The following is a 20,327-nucleotide window of genomic DNA, read 5'->3' as shown; positions in this document are numbered from 1 at the left end:
CCCTGCACTGAGCGTGTGGTCACGTGTGACGCTGCTGGGGCGGTGGATGGCGGTGCCGGTGCCTGTTGTGACGGTGGTTGTAGCGTTAGGGCAGTAACGGTTGAGTGACAGTAGTTGTGTGATGGCAGCACGAGTGGGAATTATGCACCAATAATTATGCACCAAACATGGTAGTGCTGTTGGGGTGGCTTTGCTTACTCTGCTGGTAGTGATTGTGGTGGCTGTGTTTATCATGGTGGCTGTTGTGGTGGTTGTGGTGGTTGTGACTGTGTTTATTGTGGTGGTTGAGGTAGCTATGTTTATCCTGGTGGCTGTGGTTGCGGTGGTGGTTGTGGTGGTGGTTGTGGTGGTGGTTGTGGTGGTGGTTGGCTGTGTTTACTGTGCTGGTGGTGGTTTTGGCTGTGCTGCTGTTGCAGCAGGAGGGGGATATGAGCTGTAGCGAACGGCTCCTGGGTCCAGCACAGACCTGGGCTGCCCTCCTGCCCATCCAGTGTGTGTTTAGCAGCATCTGGCGAATCACTCATCCTCATGTCTGCAACGAGATGCACACCACGCAGCACAACACACGGATCAGTCACATCACCGTCGCAATCCACCGTCGCAATCCATGTACGCAAATCCACGGTCGTATTCCACCATCGCAATCCACGGACGCAATCCACCGCCGCACCACCGCAATCCAAAAATCGCAATATCCACCGCAAGTCATGATCACAATTTTATCTTTAAATTAACGTGAATATTTTCATTCATACAGCGGAGCTTACTTATAATTGCCCAGCAGCTCAAAGTGTCTTGGGTCGTCGCATCTCATATCTCATCTAAAACATTCGAAAGACACCTCCTGCCCGCAAGCAGCAGCTGTCCCTGTGTACCACGAGGTGACTCGGTGCCTAGTCTGCGAGCTGGCATGAGTCTGCTGCCATTAGTGGCCGATGACTGCTTACTGCCCAGTGTGTGCAAAAGCAAACTGAGTGAATGTGCAGAGTAGTTTTTTTTTACTTTGCGCGAATATGGATCCGTCTCTTCTTCTTGTTTGGCTGCTGATGTAGATACAGAACCAACAACTACAATTTTACAATTTTACATTCAGGTGGTCAAGCCAGAAGACAACCTCGTCAGAAGTAGCGGAGTGTAGCACCATCGCCATGATGTCTCCTTCGTATTTGTGGATCGGGGCATTGCGTCATTATACGTCGTACTTTAACATCATCAAAATCAATTGAGTGTCCTTGTTGGCACACGTGTTCTGCTACTGCTGACAGTTGTATCTGTGTTGAAGTTCTGTGCAAAATTAGCTACTACTGGCCAAGACTAATTATAGAATCTTTATACCAGGGGAGGGAGCCAACATCTTGCCACGAGACACCCCCCCCCACCCCACTTTGCTCCCTCCAACCACCCCTCCTGCTGCACTGACCAGAATGGTAAAGTATGGCCAAACAACCCCCCCCCCCCCATTGACTGGCACGGCCGTGGCGATGCCTTCCTCCAGCAGTGAATGGACCAAGGGCCCTATATTTCAGTTATGCTGAACAAAACGTCAGCGTCCCGGTGGAGAATATAGAAACTGAAATCACAAAGCAGGCAACACGGCGCAACCGCTCGGTCGCCCATCCGTCACTCCAGGTGGAAATACACGAAGCACACATTTTGTTACACATCCCATCAGCCACACGCCTCTAGTGGGAGAGCATACGATCTGCGTCGAACTAAGACCCGCATCTAGCAGAGGGGTCCCTTGCCTATAAAACATCTGGCAGTAGTTCAACAGCATTGTGTCAACCGAACCAGACTCTGCTACTGATGAGACACTGAATGTCAAATCCAGTCATTGCCTAGAACATATGGCAGTTAAACCAATATTGGTTCAAGCAAAGTCTGTCACTGCTGATGAGGCACCGAACCAGTCGTTGCCTATAACCATCTGGCAGTTCAGCATTGGGTCAAGCGAGCCTGACTACGCTGCTGCTGATGAGACATTGAATGTCAAAACCGGGCCTTGCCTACAAACCAGAGGTGGGACAAAGTCATTGTTATGCAAGTCCAAGTCGAGTCGCAAGTCATCAAATTCATGACTCGAGTCTAACTCGAGTCCAAGTCACATGACTCGAGTCCACACCTCTGCTACAAACAACTGGCAGTTCACCGGCATTAGTTCAAGGAACGCTGCCGAATCTGCCGACGAGATGATGAATGATAATTGGTTCTTTACCCTTCTATCTGGCAACAAAACTGACACCTTTTTACAAGGAGTCATGTTTGCATAGACCGCAATACCTGCAGTCATAATACAAACAAAAGAACATAACTCTGATAATGTGCACTGTCCTTGAAGTTGATTGGGCCACACCCGAGACAGCTTTCCTTAGAGCCTAGTCTCATATGGGTTGGACCAGAGTGCGCCTTTTGGCGTCATCTGGTCCAACCCATATGAGACTAGGCTCTAAGGAAAGCTGTCTCGGGTGTGGCCCAATCAACTTCAAGGACAGTGCACATTATCAGAGTTATGTTCTTTTGTTTGTATTATGACTGCAGGTATTGCGGTCTATGCAAACATGACTCCTTGTAAAAAGGTGTCAGTTTTGTTGCCAGATAGAAGGGTAAAGAACCAATTATCATATTTTTACTGGCAAATGAGGTTCCCATAGTGGAGATGATGAATGTTGAAACCGGTCCAGAGATTTTGCTTGTGTTCAACCAATGCATCACGCCCTTTTGGATGCACTTCTGTGGCTGTCTGAAAGGCTCTTCCTTCCAATATATTAGGAAACCACTGGAGCTATGCACTTTTAAACATAGATTGAAAACTAATTTCTTTATAACTGTTTTTTGTGTGCGAGTTAGTTGTCCGATGGGTACGGTTGGCGACGTACAACATACACCGCTGGCTCTCCAAGAGCTGTAATAACAGGAGGTGAGCGCCGTGCATTTGAGCGGCAGGAGATTACAGTGGGGTCTTCTTCGGGTGCTCCGGTTTCCTCCCACACCTATCAACACTCATTAACTGGCCGACAACACCTTCATATACAGAGGACCACGGAGCTTGGAGGAGGAGCAGGGGGAGAATTTGGCACCGGCTCCGGGTGCCTTCCCACACGTCGATGGCTCCTCCTTCTTGCGCCTCCAAGTCGTCCTCTCTCAGAGAGCGAGCGACTCCTGTGCGGTGGCGTGTCACGAGTTGACATAGTAATTATTGTTATGTATATACATCATAATATATAATTTAATTATTAATAATTCTTAATACTAGTTATCACACCAATTGTAATGAACAATAATTGTTAAATTATTAATAGATATGTATTGTGAGTTGAACTTCTTTCGCACCGTACGTGGCCAGCCACACTAGTCGGAGATTCGTGAGGACAACCAACTAACCACACGGGCAGTCCCGTCGCTACCCCTCCCATCGCACAAATTCGCAGTCTCCGCGATTATAATGAGGTTGTTTTGTGTGCGAACTCGAAAAAAGGCATGGCTCCACCCCTCTCGTTAGTTTGGTTTCAGACCCCGTGTTGGTCACTTGACGACAAAAGTAAACTTGAAACGCGCCGCTATCACGCTCGTAAAGAGAGTGAGAGAGAGAGGGGGGACAACTCAGAGGGGTCTGCAGCAGGGAGGGGGAACCACAAACTCACGGGAAAGCAGCAGGTGATATCGCCTGATGAGGATAGTTGTTATTACCAGCGAAACGTCACGATACTCGAATTGTAAATGTTGTGGGTTTACTCTCCAACACACCGGGTCTGCTGAACTAGTAACTAATTGGCATCTTTTGTTTACGTGACAGACCTTACTAATTGGCCGTGTTAGGTGGTGGCGGGTTTAACAAAACATTCACATTTACGCGATAATACCCCAGAAACCTTCTCTTTTGGATAATTTTGGCCGCAAAAGCCTTTGAGGTAATCACACAAAGTTCTTGCCACAAATGAACCACAATATCTTGCTGATGTCGTCAAGGAGCATAAACCATCACGAAAACTCCGGTCATCCTTACAGCAGCAGCGGCTATCGCCTGGCCACGAACAAAGACGGTTACCACATCGCGTGCTTTTAGATATGTTTCTGCGGCCGTCTGGAATGCTCTTACTTCCGATATTAGGAAGCCACTGGAGCTATGCACTTTTAAATTATCTATATTGACAAACCAATTTCTTTAGAACTGCTTTTTGTGTTGTACTTCCCCCCAAACCTCCGATTAGCATGGTTGGCTACGTACGGTGCGAAAGAAGTTCAACATGCATACGTAGCCACCAGCGAGCGAGCGCAACGGATGCAGTGGCGCCCAGAGGCCACATGGCGGAGCCCTCGCTCTATGAGCCACGAGGCAGGGTTGCTTCCTCCCTTGCTCTCAGCCACACAAGTTCAATCCCCGAGCAGGGTCACAACCCCATGCACGTCATCCCTCTAGGGGCAGCTGCCCTCTTGCCTCAGGTTTTCCCAATTTGCATGTGCGTTTTGCCGGCATGAACCGGTTTTGCGCTGACATTTGGTGGTCGTATCATGCTGAACTTTATTGCACGATGCTACACAGGTTTCATAGAAGAAAACAATATATTGTTGAAGTTTTCGTGACTGCAGGGATCCATACTCTTCGGTTCTTTTGGTAAAGTCATGTAGATATAAAATAAAATGATGACGGATGCTTGTGTTGCACCCGAAACGTCGTTATTTAATTTATTTTATATCTACGTGACTTTACCGAAAGAACCAAAGAGTATGCAATATATTGTTATTTACGAGGTAAGGCCCACTGAGCTATGTAGCTCTTTTTCAGAAGGGACCTGGCGATCACAAATGATAGCTCAACAAAGTGGCTCATCATCACGTGGAAATTAATAGCAGCAGCCAAATACTCTGAATGCGTGACGTTGATTCTAAATGTGGAGGGAGAAACCGGAGGACCCAGGAAAAAAATCCACACGACCATGAGGAGAGAGACGGGCCGAACTCACGACCTCCTATACACCGAGCGAGGCAGCTAACATCTCCTCGTCACCTTGGCACCCTCTCATGGTGGGGGAGAACGTACCACCTCCGCACAGTATCAACGGAAACCCGTATCACGGATCGAACTCAGGGGCCCCCCTTTTCTTCGCCGTGAGGCGTGGGCATCACCACTGCAGCGCCAGTGCCGCCCTTCCGCCCCCTCTCGCCGTCCCTATTTCTATTCTTATCGGTGATTTCCTGGGGTCGTCAACCGTCTCGTGCAACCCCTCGGCCTAAATACAGCGGCAGATCATTTGCATGAGATTTGGTGACGCACGGGCACACAAACGCGCTGCGCATGGTTGTCATCCTACGGGATGGACTCGTCCCTGCCAGCCACCCCCCGGCCATAGGAGCGTGGAATTTCCACCGCCGGCTCAGCGGTGGCTGTATGAAAGGAGATGAGCACCGACGATGCCTCACAAGATGATTTGAGCAGCAGCAACTGGGCTCTTAAGTCGACACGCAGGCTTTTGTGGCCGCTGCTCGGGTCAGATAGTCACGCAGTGCACAATGTGGACCGTTTAGCTGCAGCCCCTTCCACCACCCAGCGTCAAAGCCAATCAAATTGAGTTGTCACTTCATCGGTAAATGTGCCCCTTTTGATTTAGGTTCTCAGTCAAACAATTTTTTTTTTAATGTACGAGGTAAGGCCTGCTGAGCTGCTTTATAGCTCTTTTTCAGAAGCGACCTGGCTTTTACAAATAATAGCCTACTAAAGTGGCTTATCATGTGGAAATTTACAGCAGCCAAACTCTAAACGCGTGAGGTTGATTCTAAATGTGGAGGCAAAAAAAAACGGAGGACCCGGACCACGGGGAGGATATGCAAACTCCAAATATTCAGGTATCAGGGTCGGGATTGAACCCACGACCTCCTACTCTTTGGTTCTTTCGGTAAAGTCACGTAGGTATAAAATAAAATAAATTAAATCACAACGTTTCGGGCGCAATTGTTTCTTGCTGTGGTTGTCCCACCTGATGACGGACGCTTGTGTTGCGCCCGAAACGTCGTGATTTAATTTCTTTTATACCTACGTGACTTTACCGAAAGAACCAAAGAGTATGAATCCCTGCAGTCACGAAAACTTCAAACCACGACCTCCTGTATACCAGGCAAGTAGTTAACATCTCACCACCGCAGGAGGGAAATTGAGGGCCTTAATGCAAAACGTTGATCATTTTGTACAAACAGCGTTTCGCTGGAGATGATGGCTCCTGAGAGAATTACCACAGGCACAAAGAAGACGGAGTTTAACAAGTCGGCTTTCACGACCAGTATTATTCATAATAAAGGTTTTTGGGTTAGACAGCGGTATTTATAAATGTGTCACAACCCTCCAACACCCGACACAGCCAATCAGTAAAAAATGTGTCACGTTGACAAAAGTAAAATGGTTCACTACTTTAGCCCACCGGTATGTTGAAGAGTGAATCCACAACATTTACAATCTGAGTAGTACGAAGTTTCGCTGGAAATTACATCCAGCATCTTCGGGCGATTTGCCAGAATAGTGAAGCCATCCACCTGCTCCCGGTCTTAAACAGTGCAGGATGACGTCATCATTGTTGAACCCCATCAGGATTCGAGATCAGAGGTGAGGGTGTATGCAATTATGTAAGAGATCAGCAATCAGCCACTTCGAATGTGACTCACCTGTAAGGAATTGCAATGTGTGTTGTGTATTACTTCATAATACGCTTCCAGGCTGCGCTGAGTCTGTAGCTATCACAGCGGTTGAAATTATTTGAATTCTTCTCAATTTCGATTGATTCTCGAACTAGTCTTGGCCAGTAATAATTCGTTCCCCATAACACTTCAACGTTATAAAAATAAATAGAATGTCATTGTATGCTCTGCCACTGCCGACAGCTGTGTTTGGGAGAATTTAATGTTCCTTTGGTGTTCTTTTAGTCATACGCTGATGTTACGTCCCGTCTGTCCAATATAACACTTACCGCAAAAGCAATTTATCCGATATACACCTTCTGTTGATAACTTCGGTAATTCGTCTTTAGTACAAGACACTAGTTTTAGAATTTTGTGTACCGTACCAAATCTCACTTTAATGTTTTGCTTTTGCAAAACACTGGCTAATTTGTCAGTAACTCCCGAGATATATGGTATTTTAATTGTTGACTTTAAGCAGTATTGTTGTTCGATCTTGGCATTCAATGCTATGTGAATTTGAGCATTATTGTAGCCATTCAGTCTTAGTGCTTCTTTAACATGTTTAATCTCTTTCGACCATCTGACACTGTCTTTGCCCGATGTACGAGCATTTTGATGAGAGAGGATTCTGTGCTGGGTGATGATGCGAATCTGCATTCAGTTAGGCATCAGTGTACGTTCCCTTTAGGTAGACACTGTGTGCTATTTTGCCATTTTGACCGCGTCCAAGCCAAATATCCAGGAAGGGGAGTTTGTTGTTCACCTCCATTTCCATGGTGAACTGAATGGCTGGGTTTTGTGCATTGAGATTATTTAAAAATGCATTAAGTGTATCTTTCATAATAGAGGTTTTTGGGTTAGATCGCGTAAATATATAAATGTGTCGTTAATACCCGCCATCACCCGACACAGCCAACAGTAAGGGTTGTCACGTAAACAGAACGTGGCCAATTCGTCACTAGTACAGCACACCGGTGTGTTGGAGAGCCAAGCCACAACATTTACAATCTGAGTACGACGTTTCACCAGTAATTACAACCAGCTTCATCAGGCGACAGCCAGATTTGTGGAGAAGTCCGCCTGTTTCGTTCCTTATATAGAGGCGTAGATGTGGTGACCACGCTTCTGCGCTCTTGCACAATGGGGGGAAGGGATTACAGAGGCAACGCACATTATGCGTGTACATTATGCGAGCCCTTTGAACTTGTACTTCCTGTATATTGTGTTTATTAAAATAGCCCTACCAACAGTAATCCCTATTGAAGTACACTGCCCTTTGTAGGCATGCATTTAAATGATGTATTATTTGATGATTTGCTTCCACGCAGCACTAAGGCGGTAGCTATCCGAAAGGTTAAAGTTATTTTGATTTCTTTCAATTTCGATAGATTCACAGAGATCACTATAGAAGCATAGAGACCACGAGAGCTACAGAAAGAGGCAGAGACCGCTATAAAACAGAGACCCATAGAGATACACAGCGACCCATAGAGACCACTATAGACACACAGAGAGATATATAGAGCTACATCGAGACCGAAAGAGACCACTCGAGAAACACAGAGCGATATTAAAGGCAAGACACGGGAGTGTGATTGGGGCCACGACAACCCAAACTATGGATCACGTCAGTCACTGTCGTCTGCGCTCCTTCAACGGAGGAGCAACAGCAAAACGACACCAACTCCCTGTCGTCTGCCTCTGTCTGTCTCTGCTGAAGCCTCTCACCGTGGTCAGCAGTAGCAGGAGCCTGCGATAGCGTCGCCATCTGGCTGCTGCTGCTGCCACCACGCGCAACAGAACCGATTGGCGGTGGTAGCACCCTGCCGGGGAACGCTCGTGAAATACGGCGGCGCAATACGGACAGCACGGACAGGCGAGGGGGTGAGGGGGGGGTTACTCGGTACAGCGCGGTGCACGGAAGCCACTTACGCTGCGGTGAATTCCCCACGAGCTCAGTGCCGCTTGCTTCCCCCACCACCCCCAACGTCGATTGGATCCCCTCGCCAACCCCGCACTCACACCCAACCCCCTCCACCCCCAACCCCCCCACCTCAGCAGCGATGCTCTGAACCGCCGCTGGCCACGTCGGCTCTCTAGTCTTCCTCGCCGGGTTGCGGGGGGGGACTGCCCGCTTCACACCTGGGCTGCGAGTGTGGAGCGGGCGGACAGGCGGCCGCGGTGGTGCCGCTCGCACATCACAGCAACAAAATCCTAGGTTAGATTTCTGACTCGGGCGCATTTCTGTGTGGAGTTTGGATGTTCATATCCCCCCCCCCCCCCCGGGCTGCGTGGATTTCCCATGGGTTCTCCCGTTTCCTCCCGTAGCAAAATAAAACCACACACGGTATACCCGCTGTAGACCAAAAACATGCCGATGCTCAAAATGTACCTTGCAAATCACTCAATTGAGATTGCACAGCAGCAGTCATTCTCACACACCCTCACTCAGCGGAACAGGTGGAGAACATAAAAACTCCGAAGACAAAGATCCCCCGTATAGCCTTAACAGACTGTTGACGCAAGTGCTGTAGGTGAGCAGCACCTGCAAAGGCCGGAAGAGCACACGAGGGGGGAGTGGCCAGCACCACGCTCGACCGCCTTTGTCTCCTCAGTGGCGATGTTTACACACCGCACCAGGTACCTATTTGAGCCGGAGTCAACCTAGGGGAGATTATTGTCACCGGTGTTGGCCGTGAGTGGGAATCAAACTCTGGTGGCCAGGTTCGTAGCGCAGCGCGCTAACTAATACACTATCACTCCCCACAACATACAAACTCCACACACTCACTCACACACACAACAAGAACAACAATGACTGCCATTCGCCACCAAGTGGCAGTGACGCCACCATGGCGCTAGTAGCAGGCTAGGTGCACTTCGAGTCCACGTGAAGTGTCGAAGGCTTGCTGAAAGTAAGACAGACCCAGATGCCAAGGGTCGACTGACTGAGATGACTGGCAGATACACCATCTAACCGTGCCAACTCACACACTCTCACACGCTCTCACAAACACATGCTCTGCAGAACCGGGGGAGAACATGCAAACTCAAACAAACTAAATCACACTCATCCACTCATTCACACAACCAATCTCCCTCTCTCTCTCTCACTCCCCTCACGCTCTGTAGAACAGGGGGAGAACATGCAAACTCCCCAAACCCATTCCCACTCATCCAGACTCACCCTCTCACTCTTTCTTACTCTCTCACACAATGCAGAACAGGGGGGTGAAGAACACAACCTGCATACAGAGAAGGCGCCCGAGTGGTGAATCGGACCCGGGGCCCTTTCTGGCTGCGAGGAGGTGCGAGCGCGTTCACCCCTGCATCACCCGCCGGGTGAACACAACGATGTGGCGTGGCCGAGAGGGGGGGGGGCACCCACACAACACTCTCCACACAGTACATTTTTTTGTCAAAACATACGCAGGCTCACACAGATTCACAGATGCACGGCGGCGCTAACAAATATGCAAGAGATGGATGGGACCACGCCTAACGAACCCCTCCCCTACCCTGCCACTTACACACACACAAAGATCCCCCGTGTAGTCTTAACAGACTGTTGAGGCAAGTGCTGTTAGTAAGCACCCATGAAGTGCAGCTCGGCACACTGGGGGGTCGGGTGGACAGCACCAGGCCCGGCCGCCTTTGTCTTCTCGAGTGTCAGTGTTAACACACATCGCAGCAGATACTAATTTGAGGCTGAGTTGACCTAGGGGAGGCCCAGGACCGGTTCAAATATTAGCTGATGTTTTGTGGCCGCTAGCGGAAATCAAACTCAAATGACTGGGTTTGTAGAGCAGCACAGCGCTCACCACTGCGTCACCGCTCCACCACACATGTATGACACGCTCAACATAAAAAAATGTAAACTATGTTTTTATTTTACCAGGTAAGGCCCTTTTTCAGAAGCGACCTGGCCGCAAATAATAGCTCAACCAAGAAGCTTACCACGTCGAAATATATAGCAGCCAAATACTCTCAACGCCTGATGTTGATTCTAAATGTGGAGGAAAAAACTTAAGAGAACCCGGAGAAAAACCACGCGGCGACCAGAAGGATCAAGGCGTGCAAACAGGCGTCAGGGTTGGGATCGAACGCACGACCTCCTGCATACCAGGCGAGGTAGTCAACATCCCACCACAGTGGCGCCGCACACACACACAAAATTTACATACACAACACACACATACACAGCACACACACAACATATACATACACAGCACACACACACACCTCGCACTGCCAAGGGCAGGCACGGTGGGGCTGAGTGGGGAGGGGCGATGCTGATTTTCTCGAAGAACCTGCTGTGTTTCATTCAAGGTACAAACGCTGCCCTATTCATAGCATGCTAATGCCTGCTCACGGACAGCCACGGCCCGAGCCGGTGATTCACAGAGGGGACCCCCGCAGTCTTACATAGGGGACCCCACACTCTCAGAGGGGGCTCGCACTCTCACGCAAGGGCCAAGCAACTGCATCATTATCGAGCAAGCGCATAAATGCATCCCATATCAATAAGCCCCATATTAAATATCAATTAGACACATTTTAACACATTCCTACTGAGGGAGCTGGTAGGAACGTTGGGTTGCTCTGTCAATGGCCAGGGTCAACGGCGGCGTGGTGTATTCCGCAAATATGGCCGACTGTGAGGGCGGGCACAAGCCGGCGTGAGGAGGTTAAACGTTGAGTTTTATAAGGGCACCACGGGGTGACCAGCCCCTCCCCACCCCTCCCACCCCCCACCCAGCCCCTCCCCACCCTCCCCTCCCCACCCCACCTAGCCCCTCCCCACCCTCCCTACCATCCCCTCTCCACCCAGCCCAACCCCTCCCAATTTTGGATGCACGACGGACGGACACAATAATCCCCTGTGGGCTGGTGTAACCAGGAGGTTCCTACCAGTATAACCTGCATATATTTCACGAATCAGACACAATGTTCGTTCCAGAACTCAGAGGCATGTAGCCAAATTTCAAAGTCCTTCGAACGCCTGGGCGGGCAAGGGCTTGGACAGAGAGGGCCTTGACAGAGAGGGAAGGCCTGGACAAGGAAGGCCTGGTTACTTTTGTCTCCCCCAGTGCTTATGTTTACACACTGCACCAGGTGCTCGTTTAGGGCTGAGTCGACCTCGGGCAGGCCCTGGACCTATAGAGATATTCGTCAACGATGAGCGGGAATCGAATTTGGGTCGCCGGGTTAGCAGCGCAGCATGTTAACCACTGCACCACCGCTCCCCACGATATGAATAAAGACAAAGATCCCCCGTATAGCCTTCACAGACTTTAGGGGCAAGTGCTGTGAGCGAGCACCGATGAAGGCCAGAATGGCACACAAACAAGGGGGTGGATTTCCAGCACCACGCCTGGCCACATTAGTCTCCCCAGTGGTGATGTTTTCACATCGTACCAGGTACTCATTTGAGGCCGAGTCAACCTAAGAGAGGCCCAGGACCGGTTCAGAAAATTGTCCCCCGCTCCTCACCATATGAACACACAACACACGTACACGAGACCGCATCATGCATGCTGCTATGCAGACACATGCACACGCACACACACAACATAGGCGTGCCGTACAAGACAACTGGATGCGAGAAGAGGCGGCGGAGCTGGATGTGCGTAGGCTCCGAGAGGCTGGGACGCACGCGCACCCTGTGGTTCAGCCACAGCGATCGTTGTCTGCTCAGAGTGGAGTCACGCCACAGAGTCGACCCCCTCTCCAGGGACGAAGAGTTCGGACTCCCCCAGGGAGAGGTGGGGAGTAGCCGGTCGGAGGAAAAGTTTACAACAACAACCACCATAATAATAATGATGATGATCGTGTCAACTCGTAACGCGGTGCCGCCCCACAGGATTCGTTCCTCACTCTCGTCGAGAGAAAAGACAGAGGACGACTCAGAGGCGCCAGCAGGAGGAGGAAGGCAGCAGCAGCCACGCGGTGAGGAGCCGGCGCTCCCAACAATTGCCCAAGCTCTGGGGTCTTCTCTATATATTAAGGTGCTTACACACGTGGGAGGAAACCGGAACACCCGGAGAAAAGCCACGCGCGCAAGGGGGAACACTCAATCCCATACAGACGGTACCATCTTCCCCTGATGAGCCAGGGCATGGCTCCTCCTCGATGAACAAACATCTCCCGGCCATCATATCGATCACTTAGATGGGCTCACAAAAAATCAACACTCGTCTTTTTTACACATCCCATCAGCCATACGGCTTTCTGAGGATGCATCGTTTCAGCAGCATTGGTTTACCATGAGCAAAACTTTGGAATGGTTTTGACGTTCAGTTTCTCATCAGCAGAGTCAGGCTTTGCCGGTGCTACCGACAATTTCCCAAGCTCTGGGGTCTTCGCTATATATTCAGGTGTTTACACACATGATAAGAAAGCGGAGCACCCAGAGAAAACCCACGCGTGCTCGGGGGGCGGGGCATCACTATCAATCGAGTGGAGTCCACGCACTTGCTGTGCCGCCTTTTCACTCACAAAGCCCACGGGGAGGGGGGGGGTGCGGTTTCTCCTCCGTGATGACTCCCACCGACTCACAAGTGTCCGATCCGTTGCAATCCCCAAAAATGCCATCCGAAAGAAGCCAAAAAAAATATATACCTAAGTGATTAAAGCATCCGTTGTGCAAATAGCAGATCACATCGCTGAGGTAGAAGGGGGCCAACTCCGGTTCTCTCGAGGAGGCACCGGGGAAACCACGGCGCTGGGGGGGCGCGAAGGAAGGCAGCCAGGAGCGGACACCGCCAACTCTCGGCGTGACCTGCGTTTCTCGCAAATGTGCAAGTATCCAGCAGCAAACCCGTGCAGCAGAACAACACACCAGTCCTCGTAAGACAGTCTGGCATTGTCGCTGTTGCCCCTCGAGTGAGCTGCAGGACTCCATGAGAAGTTGCACTTAGATTCAGCATCCGCTTTCCCATTGGAACGTGTTGGTGGTGACACCACCATAAGTCGTATTCTTTTGATGCCACGACCCGCCAAAAATTGACCAAGTCTAGGGCACGAGGAGTCAAATCTGCCTTTGGGAGACGGAGCAGCCAATCGTCACCAGGCCAGGTGCTGCTATACGGCAACAAACTTCGAAGCTTCATGTTCAGCAGCTCGTGACATTGTCTTACGACTGCTTCGACATCACGGTAACTGATTTTGACGCACCAACCCTGCAAGATTTGAGATTCAATTAGTTATAGACCGGACATCACCGGTGTACCGCCAATGCATTCGCATGCCAAAGCCAGGGTGGCGCCGCTGGCCCGACGCTCGCACGCGGCCAGCCTGCGAGCCAGTGCCGAGGGAGGCAGCAGGTGAGGGTTGGCGGATCAGACGCATGCTCGCACACACTCGTCAAAACTCCCTCGGCCCTACCACTCGGGGGACGCAGAGGTGCTCCGTTCTCCTTTGCGCGTGGCCTGGCCACTGGGCCGCACGTCTCCACGTAAGGCCAAAACAAAAGATGTAAAATCAGACGACACGTCACAGATCCCTCTCTCTCTCCACGTGAAACAAACGTTTCTTACACAACCCATCGGCCGCACGGCCTTCTGGGAGTGCGTAATTTCAGCGGCGTCAATTCACCGTGAGCAAAAACCCTGCACAGGTTTCGACCGATAGACACCCAGCGTCTCATCAACAGGATCAGCCCTGCCTGCAGCGATGCTGGTGAACTGCCGAACTCTGCCAATATAGGAACGCGGCTCTCGGGACACGCGATTCAACGCAAGATAATTAATTTTGTTGAGGTGCCAAGGGGGGCTCAATGCACGGCCACCTTTGTCTTCCCAGTACTAATGTTTGCCCTGTGCACTAGGTACTCATTTGAAACTGACCAGTTCAAATATTCGCCACCGTCATGGACGAGAATCGAACCCGGGTGGCCGGGTTCGTGCACGCTAACCAACGCACCACCGCCCCGCTCACACAGATACACGCACACATGCCAACTCGTACACACAAGCGCGCGCACATGGATGCACGCGCATGCATGGGTGTGCACATTACCCAGGTAAATTCTAAACGAGCGCAAACAACAACGGAATGCCACGGAGTGTGCAGCCGCCCCACCCGGCCCTGCGGCACAGATACACGCGAGTTCCTCCAGTCAAGCAAAGCAGTGCTACCAATACACAGCACCCCTACACAGCACCCCGACGCTGCGCTGCACCCCCTCACACAAACCTACTCAGCATCCCCCACACAGCACCCTCAATAGGCGACGGTTCATTCAACGTCCGTTTTTCATTTCCCAAACCACCGCTCGCGTATTGCGTATTGTGTATTTTGTATTTTCCCCCGTTCAAGGCCTGCCGCAGACCCACAGGCTGCCGCAAGTGCTGAAACTGTGACCACCGGGCCCTGGGATTGTGGCGCTGCTACTGCTACTACTGCTACTGCTGCTGCTACTGCTGCTGCTGCTACTGTTGCTACTACTACTACTGCTGCTGCTACTGCTGCTACTGCTGCTACTGCTGCTGCTGCTGCTACTGCTACTACTGCTGCTGCTACTGCTGCTACTACTACTGCTGCTACTGCTGCTGCTGCTACTACTACAGCTGCTACTACTACTGCTGCTACTACTACTGCTGCTGCTACTGCTGCCCAGCTCCCCGCCCATCATCAACACGGCTCATCATCATGATAATTGCCTCGTTTAGCAGCGGCGCCTCCCGCTGAGCACCGCCTTCACTTAGACGCTAACGAGGCGACCAGAGCCCTCATTAACACAATTACGCGGCCCGTGGAACCGTGACGTGCCAGCGGGGGCACCTGAGGGAGAGGGACGGCAGCCGAGAGAGAGGGAGGGCAGCCGAGAGGGAGGGCAGCCAAAAGGGAGGGCAGCCGAGAGCAAGGGAGGGAGGGGCAGTCGAGAAGGAGGGAGGGCAGCCGAGAGGGAGGGAAGCTGAGAGGGCAGTAGAAAAAAAACCGCAATCACAGGGAAGTCTGTGACAGAATTGTGACCTGGGGAGGGGGGGGGTCCGGTGAGGAGGGCAGGAGGTCTGGCGGGGGGGGGGCAGGGCCAGCCACTGCTCAGAGTGGCGGGATCTGTCAGCCCTGGCCCGGTGAACGGCGACAAACAAGAATCAATAAACAATCACAGCGCACCTCCCCCCTCCCATCACCCCCCCCACCACCACCCCATGATAAACTCTAAGCGGTGTTTAATCCTTCACAAATCTCTTTTGGGCTTTGGAGTACAGGGGGGCGAGTGTGGGGGCCGCTGGCTATCGGGCGACGCTCGGCCCACAACTCATCCACCACGCGGAGGGAAGGGGCTTGCCTCGACACGTCGGCAGTGCTTCAAGTGAGCCTGATGAGACACTGAACATCGAAACTACTCCCTGACTGTCAACACCTGGCAGTTCACCAGCATTGGTTCAAGCAAAGCCTGACTGCCGGTGAGACACTGAATGCCGAAATCAGTCCGACGTTTTGCTAAATGTTGAACCGACGCTGGTGATATAACTCGCCCCCCCCCCCCCAGAAGGAAGGCCGAGCGCTGATGGGCTGTGTACAACAATAACATGAACTTTAATCTGTCGTACAGATTGCGGGTGTTGGATTGGTCAGGGCTGCGTTGTAATGAGCATAGGTCGGGCCCGCTGCAGCCACGGGAGGGGTAGGAATCTCATCTCGCCGCCATCAGCCCAATACTCACCGAGAGCAAAACGAGAGAGAGCCATCATTTGAGATAACATTTCCCTGCCTCTGGTAATCCGATTACAGTAATGGGTCACTCCCGTCGCTGGTGAACAGAGAAAACCGTGGGGATTCCTAGGGGGCGGCCGGGGAGGTGGGTGGGGGTGCACGTCGCTTCTGTCTCGACGTGATTTATGTGCGGCAATATTTTTTCTCGGGGCAATATTTATGAAGCAATATTTATGTACGGTCGGTATTTATGTACGGAAATATCCGAAATCACTTCGCGTTTAAAAAGGGCTTAATATTCGCTTTAAGGGAGAAACATAATTGCAATTTGCGGACGGTGTCGCCGGTCGGCATTTTGACCCGTGATTTGGAGAACACGAACCGTGACCTTTCACCTTTACGCAGCGCTGGGAATTCACACCACGAGCTCACCCCCCCACCAACCCCGAGCTCTCCCAGATTCCCCGTAACTCCCCCCCGAGATCTCCCCGTTGACGCATGCGGCTCATAATCGGCCACCTCAATGAAGATGCACGCGTCTGAGCCGCGGCCGGCACGTCCCCACAGGCCCATCGGTCCGCACCACTGGATCAGAGTGTCGTGACGTCACGCAAGCAACATCGCGCCAGCGACTCCGCAGCGAGGAGCAAGGAGCATCCCCCAATCGAGGTATGGTGTTGCTCCAGCACCCTGATCCCGCCCCGTCCGCTCCCAGTCCGATGCCACATTAACTGCTGACGATACACCGAACGTCGAAACCCGTCCAGAGTTTTTTCAGGTCTTGGAGCCAATTCTGCTGTAAAAAGTTCACTTCCACAAAACTGAGTGGCTGATGGGATGAGTAAAAAAAAAACATATTCTTAGGTTTTTTCGGTAAAGTCACGTAGGTAAAAAATTTTCATTAATAAAAGTAAAATAAAACAATTAAAAAATTCACGACGTTTCGGAAGCAACACAAGCCTCCGTCTTTTTTTTTTGATACAGCTGTCGTGGCTGTGACGGTTCCACCTGAAGACGGAGGCTTGTGTTGCTTCCGAAACGTCTTGAATTTTTTAATTTGTTTTATTTTACTTTTATTAATTTAAAATTTTTACCTACGTGACTTTACCGAAAAAAACCTAAGAATATGAATCCTTGCAGTCACGAAAGCTTCAAATCTAAAAAAAAAAACAGTTACTTTCCACGTGGGCTAGGGGAAGGGCTGGGTTGTAATGAACATAGGTCCATAATATAGGTTTTCGAGTTAGATTGCGTAAATATAACTGTCATTAAACCCACCCCCACCCAACACCATATTAGTAAGGTTTGTCACGTAAGCACACCAGGGGTGTGTTGGAGAGTAATTGTAAATGTTGTGGTTTACTCTCCAACACACCGGTGTGCTGAACTAGTCACTAATTGGCACGTTGTGTTTTACGTGACAAACCTCACTAATTCCGCTGTGTCTGGTAGTGGCAGGTTTAATGATGCGTTTATATTTACGAAATCTAACCCAAAAAAAACCTCCTATGTACAAGAATTCGGTCCTGGCCTCCCCGCTCTCTCCTCTCGTCCCCCTCTCGTCCTCTCTTCCACCTCGCCCCCAAGATGCACGTGAAAAATCGTGCAGCAGTGAGCGCCGCACAAACGCGGACTCGCGGAGCGCAGGAGACGAACAAGGAAGACACGAACGTAAAAACGATGACCCATCACCATGCTCGCCATGATCTCTTTCGCTGCGCACGGTGCTCTCGCTTCAATGCCTCTGCAAGTCATTCTCAAATGTTCCCAAGGGGCACCCCCAGTGGCAGCTGCCCTGTGCGGCACAATATGAAAATGGCACCTGACCTTCAATCGCACCTCTTGCTAGCACAGTTGGCTACATATGGTGCAAAATAAGTTCAACGTACATACAAAATACAAAGATCCCCCGTACAGCCTTAATAAACTGTTGGGGCAATTGCTGTTAGCGAGCACCTATATGAAGGCTGGGACGGTACACGAGGGGATGGGTGACCAGCACCATGCCTGACCGCCCTTGTTTCCCCCAGTGGCGATGTTTACACACCGCACCAGGTCCTCATTTGAGGCTTAGCAAACCTAGGGGAGGCCCAGAACCGGTTCAGATAATCGTCACTGGTGTTAGTCATGAGCGGGAATCAAACGCGGGTCGCCGGGTTTTTTAGTGTAGTGCACTAACCACTGCTCCATCGCACCCCACATACAGAAGTACTCGCTCTCACACACACCTCACAAATCATCACACAACAACCACTCCCGCCATTCAAGCGCGCATTAGTCTGCCACTCGGGACGATGCCGCTGCATGAAAGGTGACGCTGGCATGGGACCTGGAACGTCCGCTACAACCGAAGCAGGCGGCGCGTTGGCTGGAGTGCCGGCATTACGGTTCACACACCGACCGCAGGGATCACCAGGGGCGGCTACCGCAGTCGAACCGCGTGCAACAAACGGAGGTGGCGGGCCACCACCGCATTAACCTTGGGCCGACACCGCACCACCACTACACCACCACCGAACCACCACCGCGTCAAAGATGGGCCACAGCTGCACCACCCTTGGGCCAACACCGCACCACCTCCACATTACAGCCAGGCCACTGCAGAGCAACCACCGTACTACACTTGGGCCATCACCGCGCCACCACCGTGCTAACCACCGCGCCACCACCGTGCCACCCGCCACGTCACCGTGAGGCCACCGCCACCCGCTACCGTGAGCAACCACTGCGGGGGGGGGGGGGGGGGGCACCAGTGTGCCACCACGAGAAACGAGTTGGAACAAATAAAATGAAGGGAACAACTGGTTGCGGAATCGCACCGCGTCTCTAAACGTGGTGGGCTGGGGGGGTTCGGGTTGTGGGGGGGTCCTGCAAGGCCTAGGGGGGAGCTCCAGTCCTCGGTGCGCACGCTCGCAAAGTCACCGCACTAATCCACACTAATTGGGCCGTGCCCTTGGATTACGACAAAAACCTGGATTTGCAGAACAAAAGAAAGGGAACCCCCAGCGATGGGGGGGGGGTGGCACGGTGATGGTGGCAGTGGCGTTGATTCCCAGTCGCACGGCCACCTCACGCCCAAATTTTGCTGAAGTAGCAGCAGCAACACCACTGCTGCTGCTTCCATCGTAATTTTCACTCCGGAAGCTCGCTTTGGCCAGCAGAGCGAGCCTCAATATATATTTTCGTCAGCACGGTCCCGCCAAGCTGTGTTCACGGTATTAGCGTGCAATATTGCTGCTGCGTGAGATCGCAATTCTATTCTGTACTTGCACACGATAGCAGCAGAAGATTAGTTCAGGAGCTCGTTGCCAGTGTCGAGTGCTGCTGGCCACGACGAGAGGGCTTCAGTAGAAAGAGATAATCGTAGAGTTTTGTTTGTTCCTCCTCCTCTGGTGAAGGAGCACAGACCCCAGCGGGTTTACTATATGGCTCCATAGTTTGGATCGCAAGGCTATGATCGCACCACTGTTGGTCTTTAGTCTTTCATTTTCAATTCATGAAGAAAGTGTCGTGGAGTGTTGGCTCTATTGATGTTCTGATGCGGTTGATGGTTCACGGTCCCTTCGAGGAAAAATGACAAAGCCAGCAGGTGCGATGTTTGTACGTTATTCCTATTGAGTGATTTGGATAATTCTTTTGATCAGTTTGGTATGGTTTCGCCAATGCCGGTACACTGTGGGTGTGGTTTCGCGAATGGAGGAAACAGGAAAAGCCGAAGAAAACCCATGCAGAACAGGGGGATAACGTACAAATTCCACTCACTCCACACGATACCAATACCAGTCATTCGCCACTAAGTGACAGTGACATCACCACGGCGCCTGTGCCAGGCCGGGTGCCAAGTTAAGTGTCGATGGCTTGCTGACAGGAGGTCACGGGACCAGACCCTGGTGCCATGGGTTGACCGACTGAGATGACTAGCAGATGCACCAGCTGTACCCACTCCTGTGCCAACTTGCTGTATTTTATCTGCCTGGCGCTCCGCTCGTTGTTGTGAG

General features: G+C 51.4%; 1 protein-coding gene across 1 annotated transcript in view; it reads right to left on the bottom strand.

The window, feature by feature from the left end:
* Positions 1–20,327, bottom strand: part of LOC144952021 (uncharacterized) — a 96,104-nt gene that overhangs the window by 38,917 nt on the left and 36,860 nt on the right. The window contains exon 2 of the mRNA XM_078882412.1: positions 380–532. Within this exon, the coding sequence (XP_078738538.1) occupies positions 380–532 (153 nt within the window). The remainder of the gene's footprint in view (positions 1–379; positions 533–20,327) is intronic.

The sequence above is a fragment of the Lampetra fluviatilis genome, chromosome 65, assembly GCF_964198595.1.
Source record: "Lampetra fluviatilis chromosome 65, kcLamFluv1.1, whole genome shotgun sequence".
Classification (NCBI taxonomy): Eukaryota; Metazoa; Chordata; class Hyperoartia; order Petromyzontiformes; family Petromyzontidae; genus Lampetra; species Lampetra fluviatilis.
This window is presented reverse-complemented; position numbering and strand designations above follow the sequence as displayed.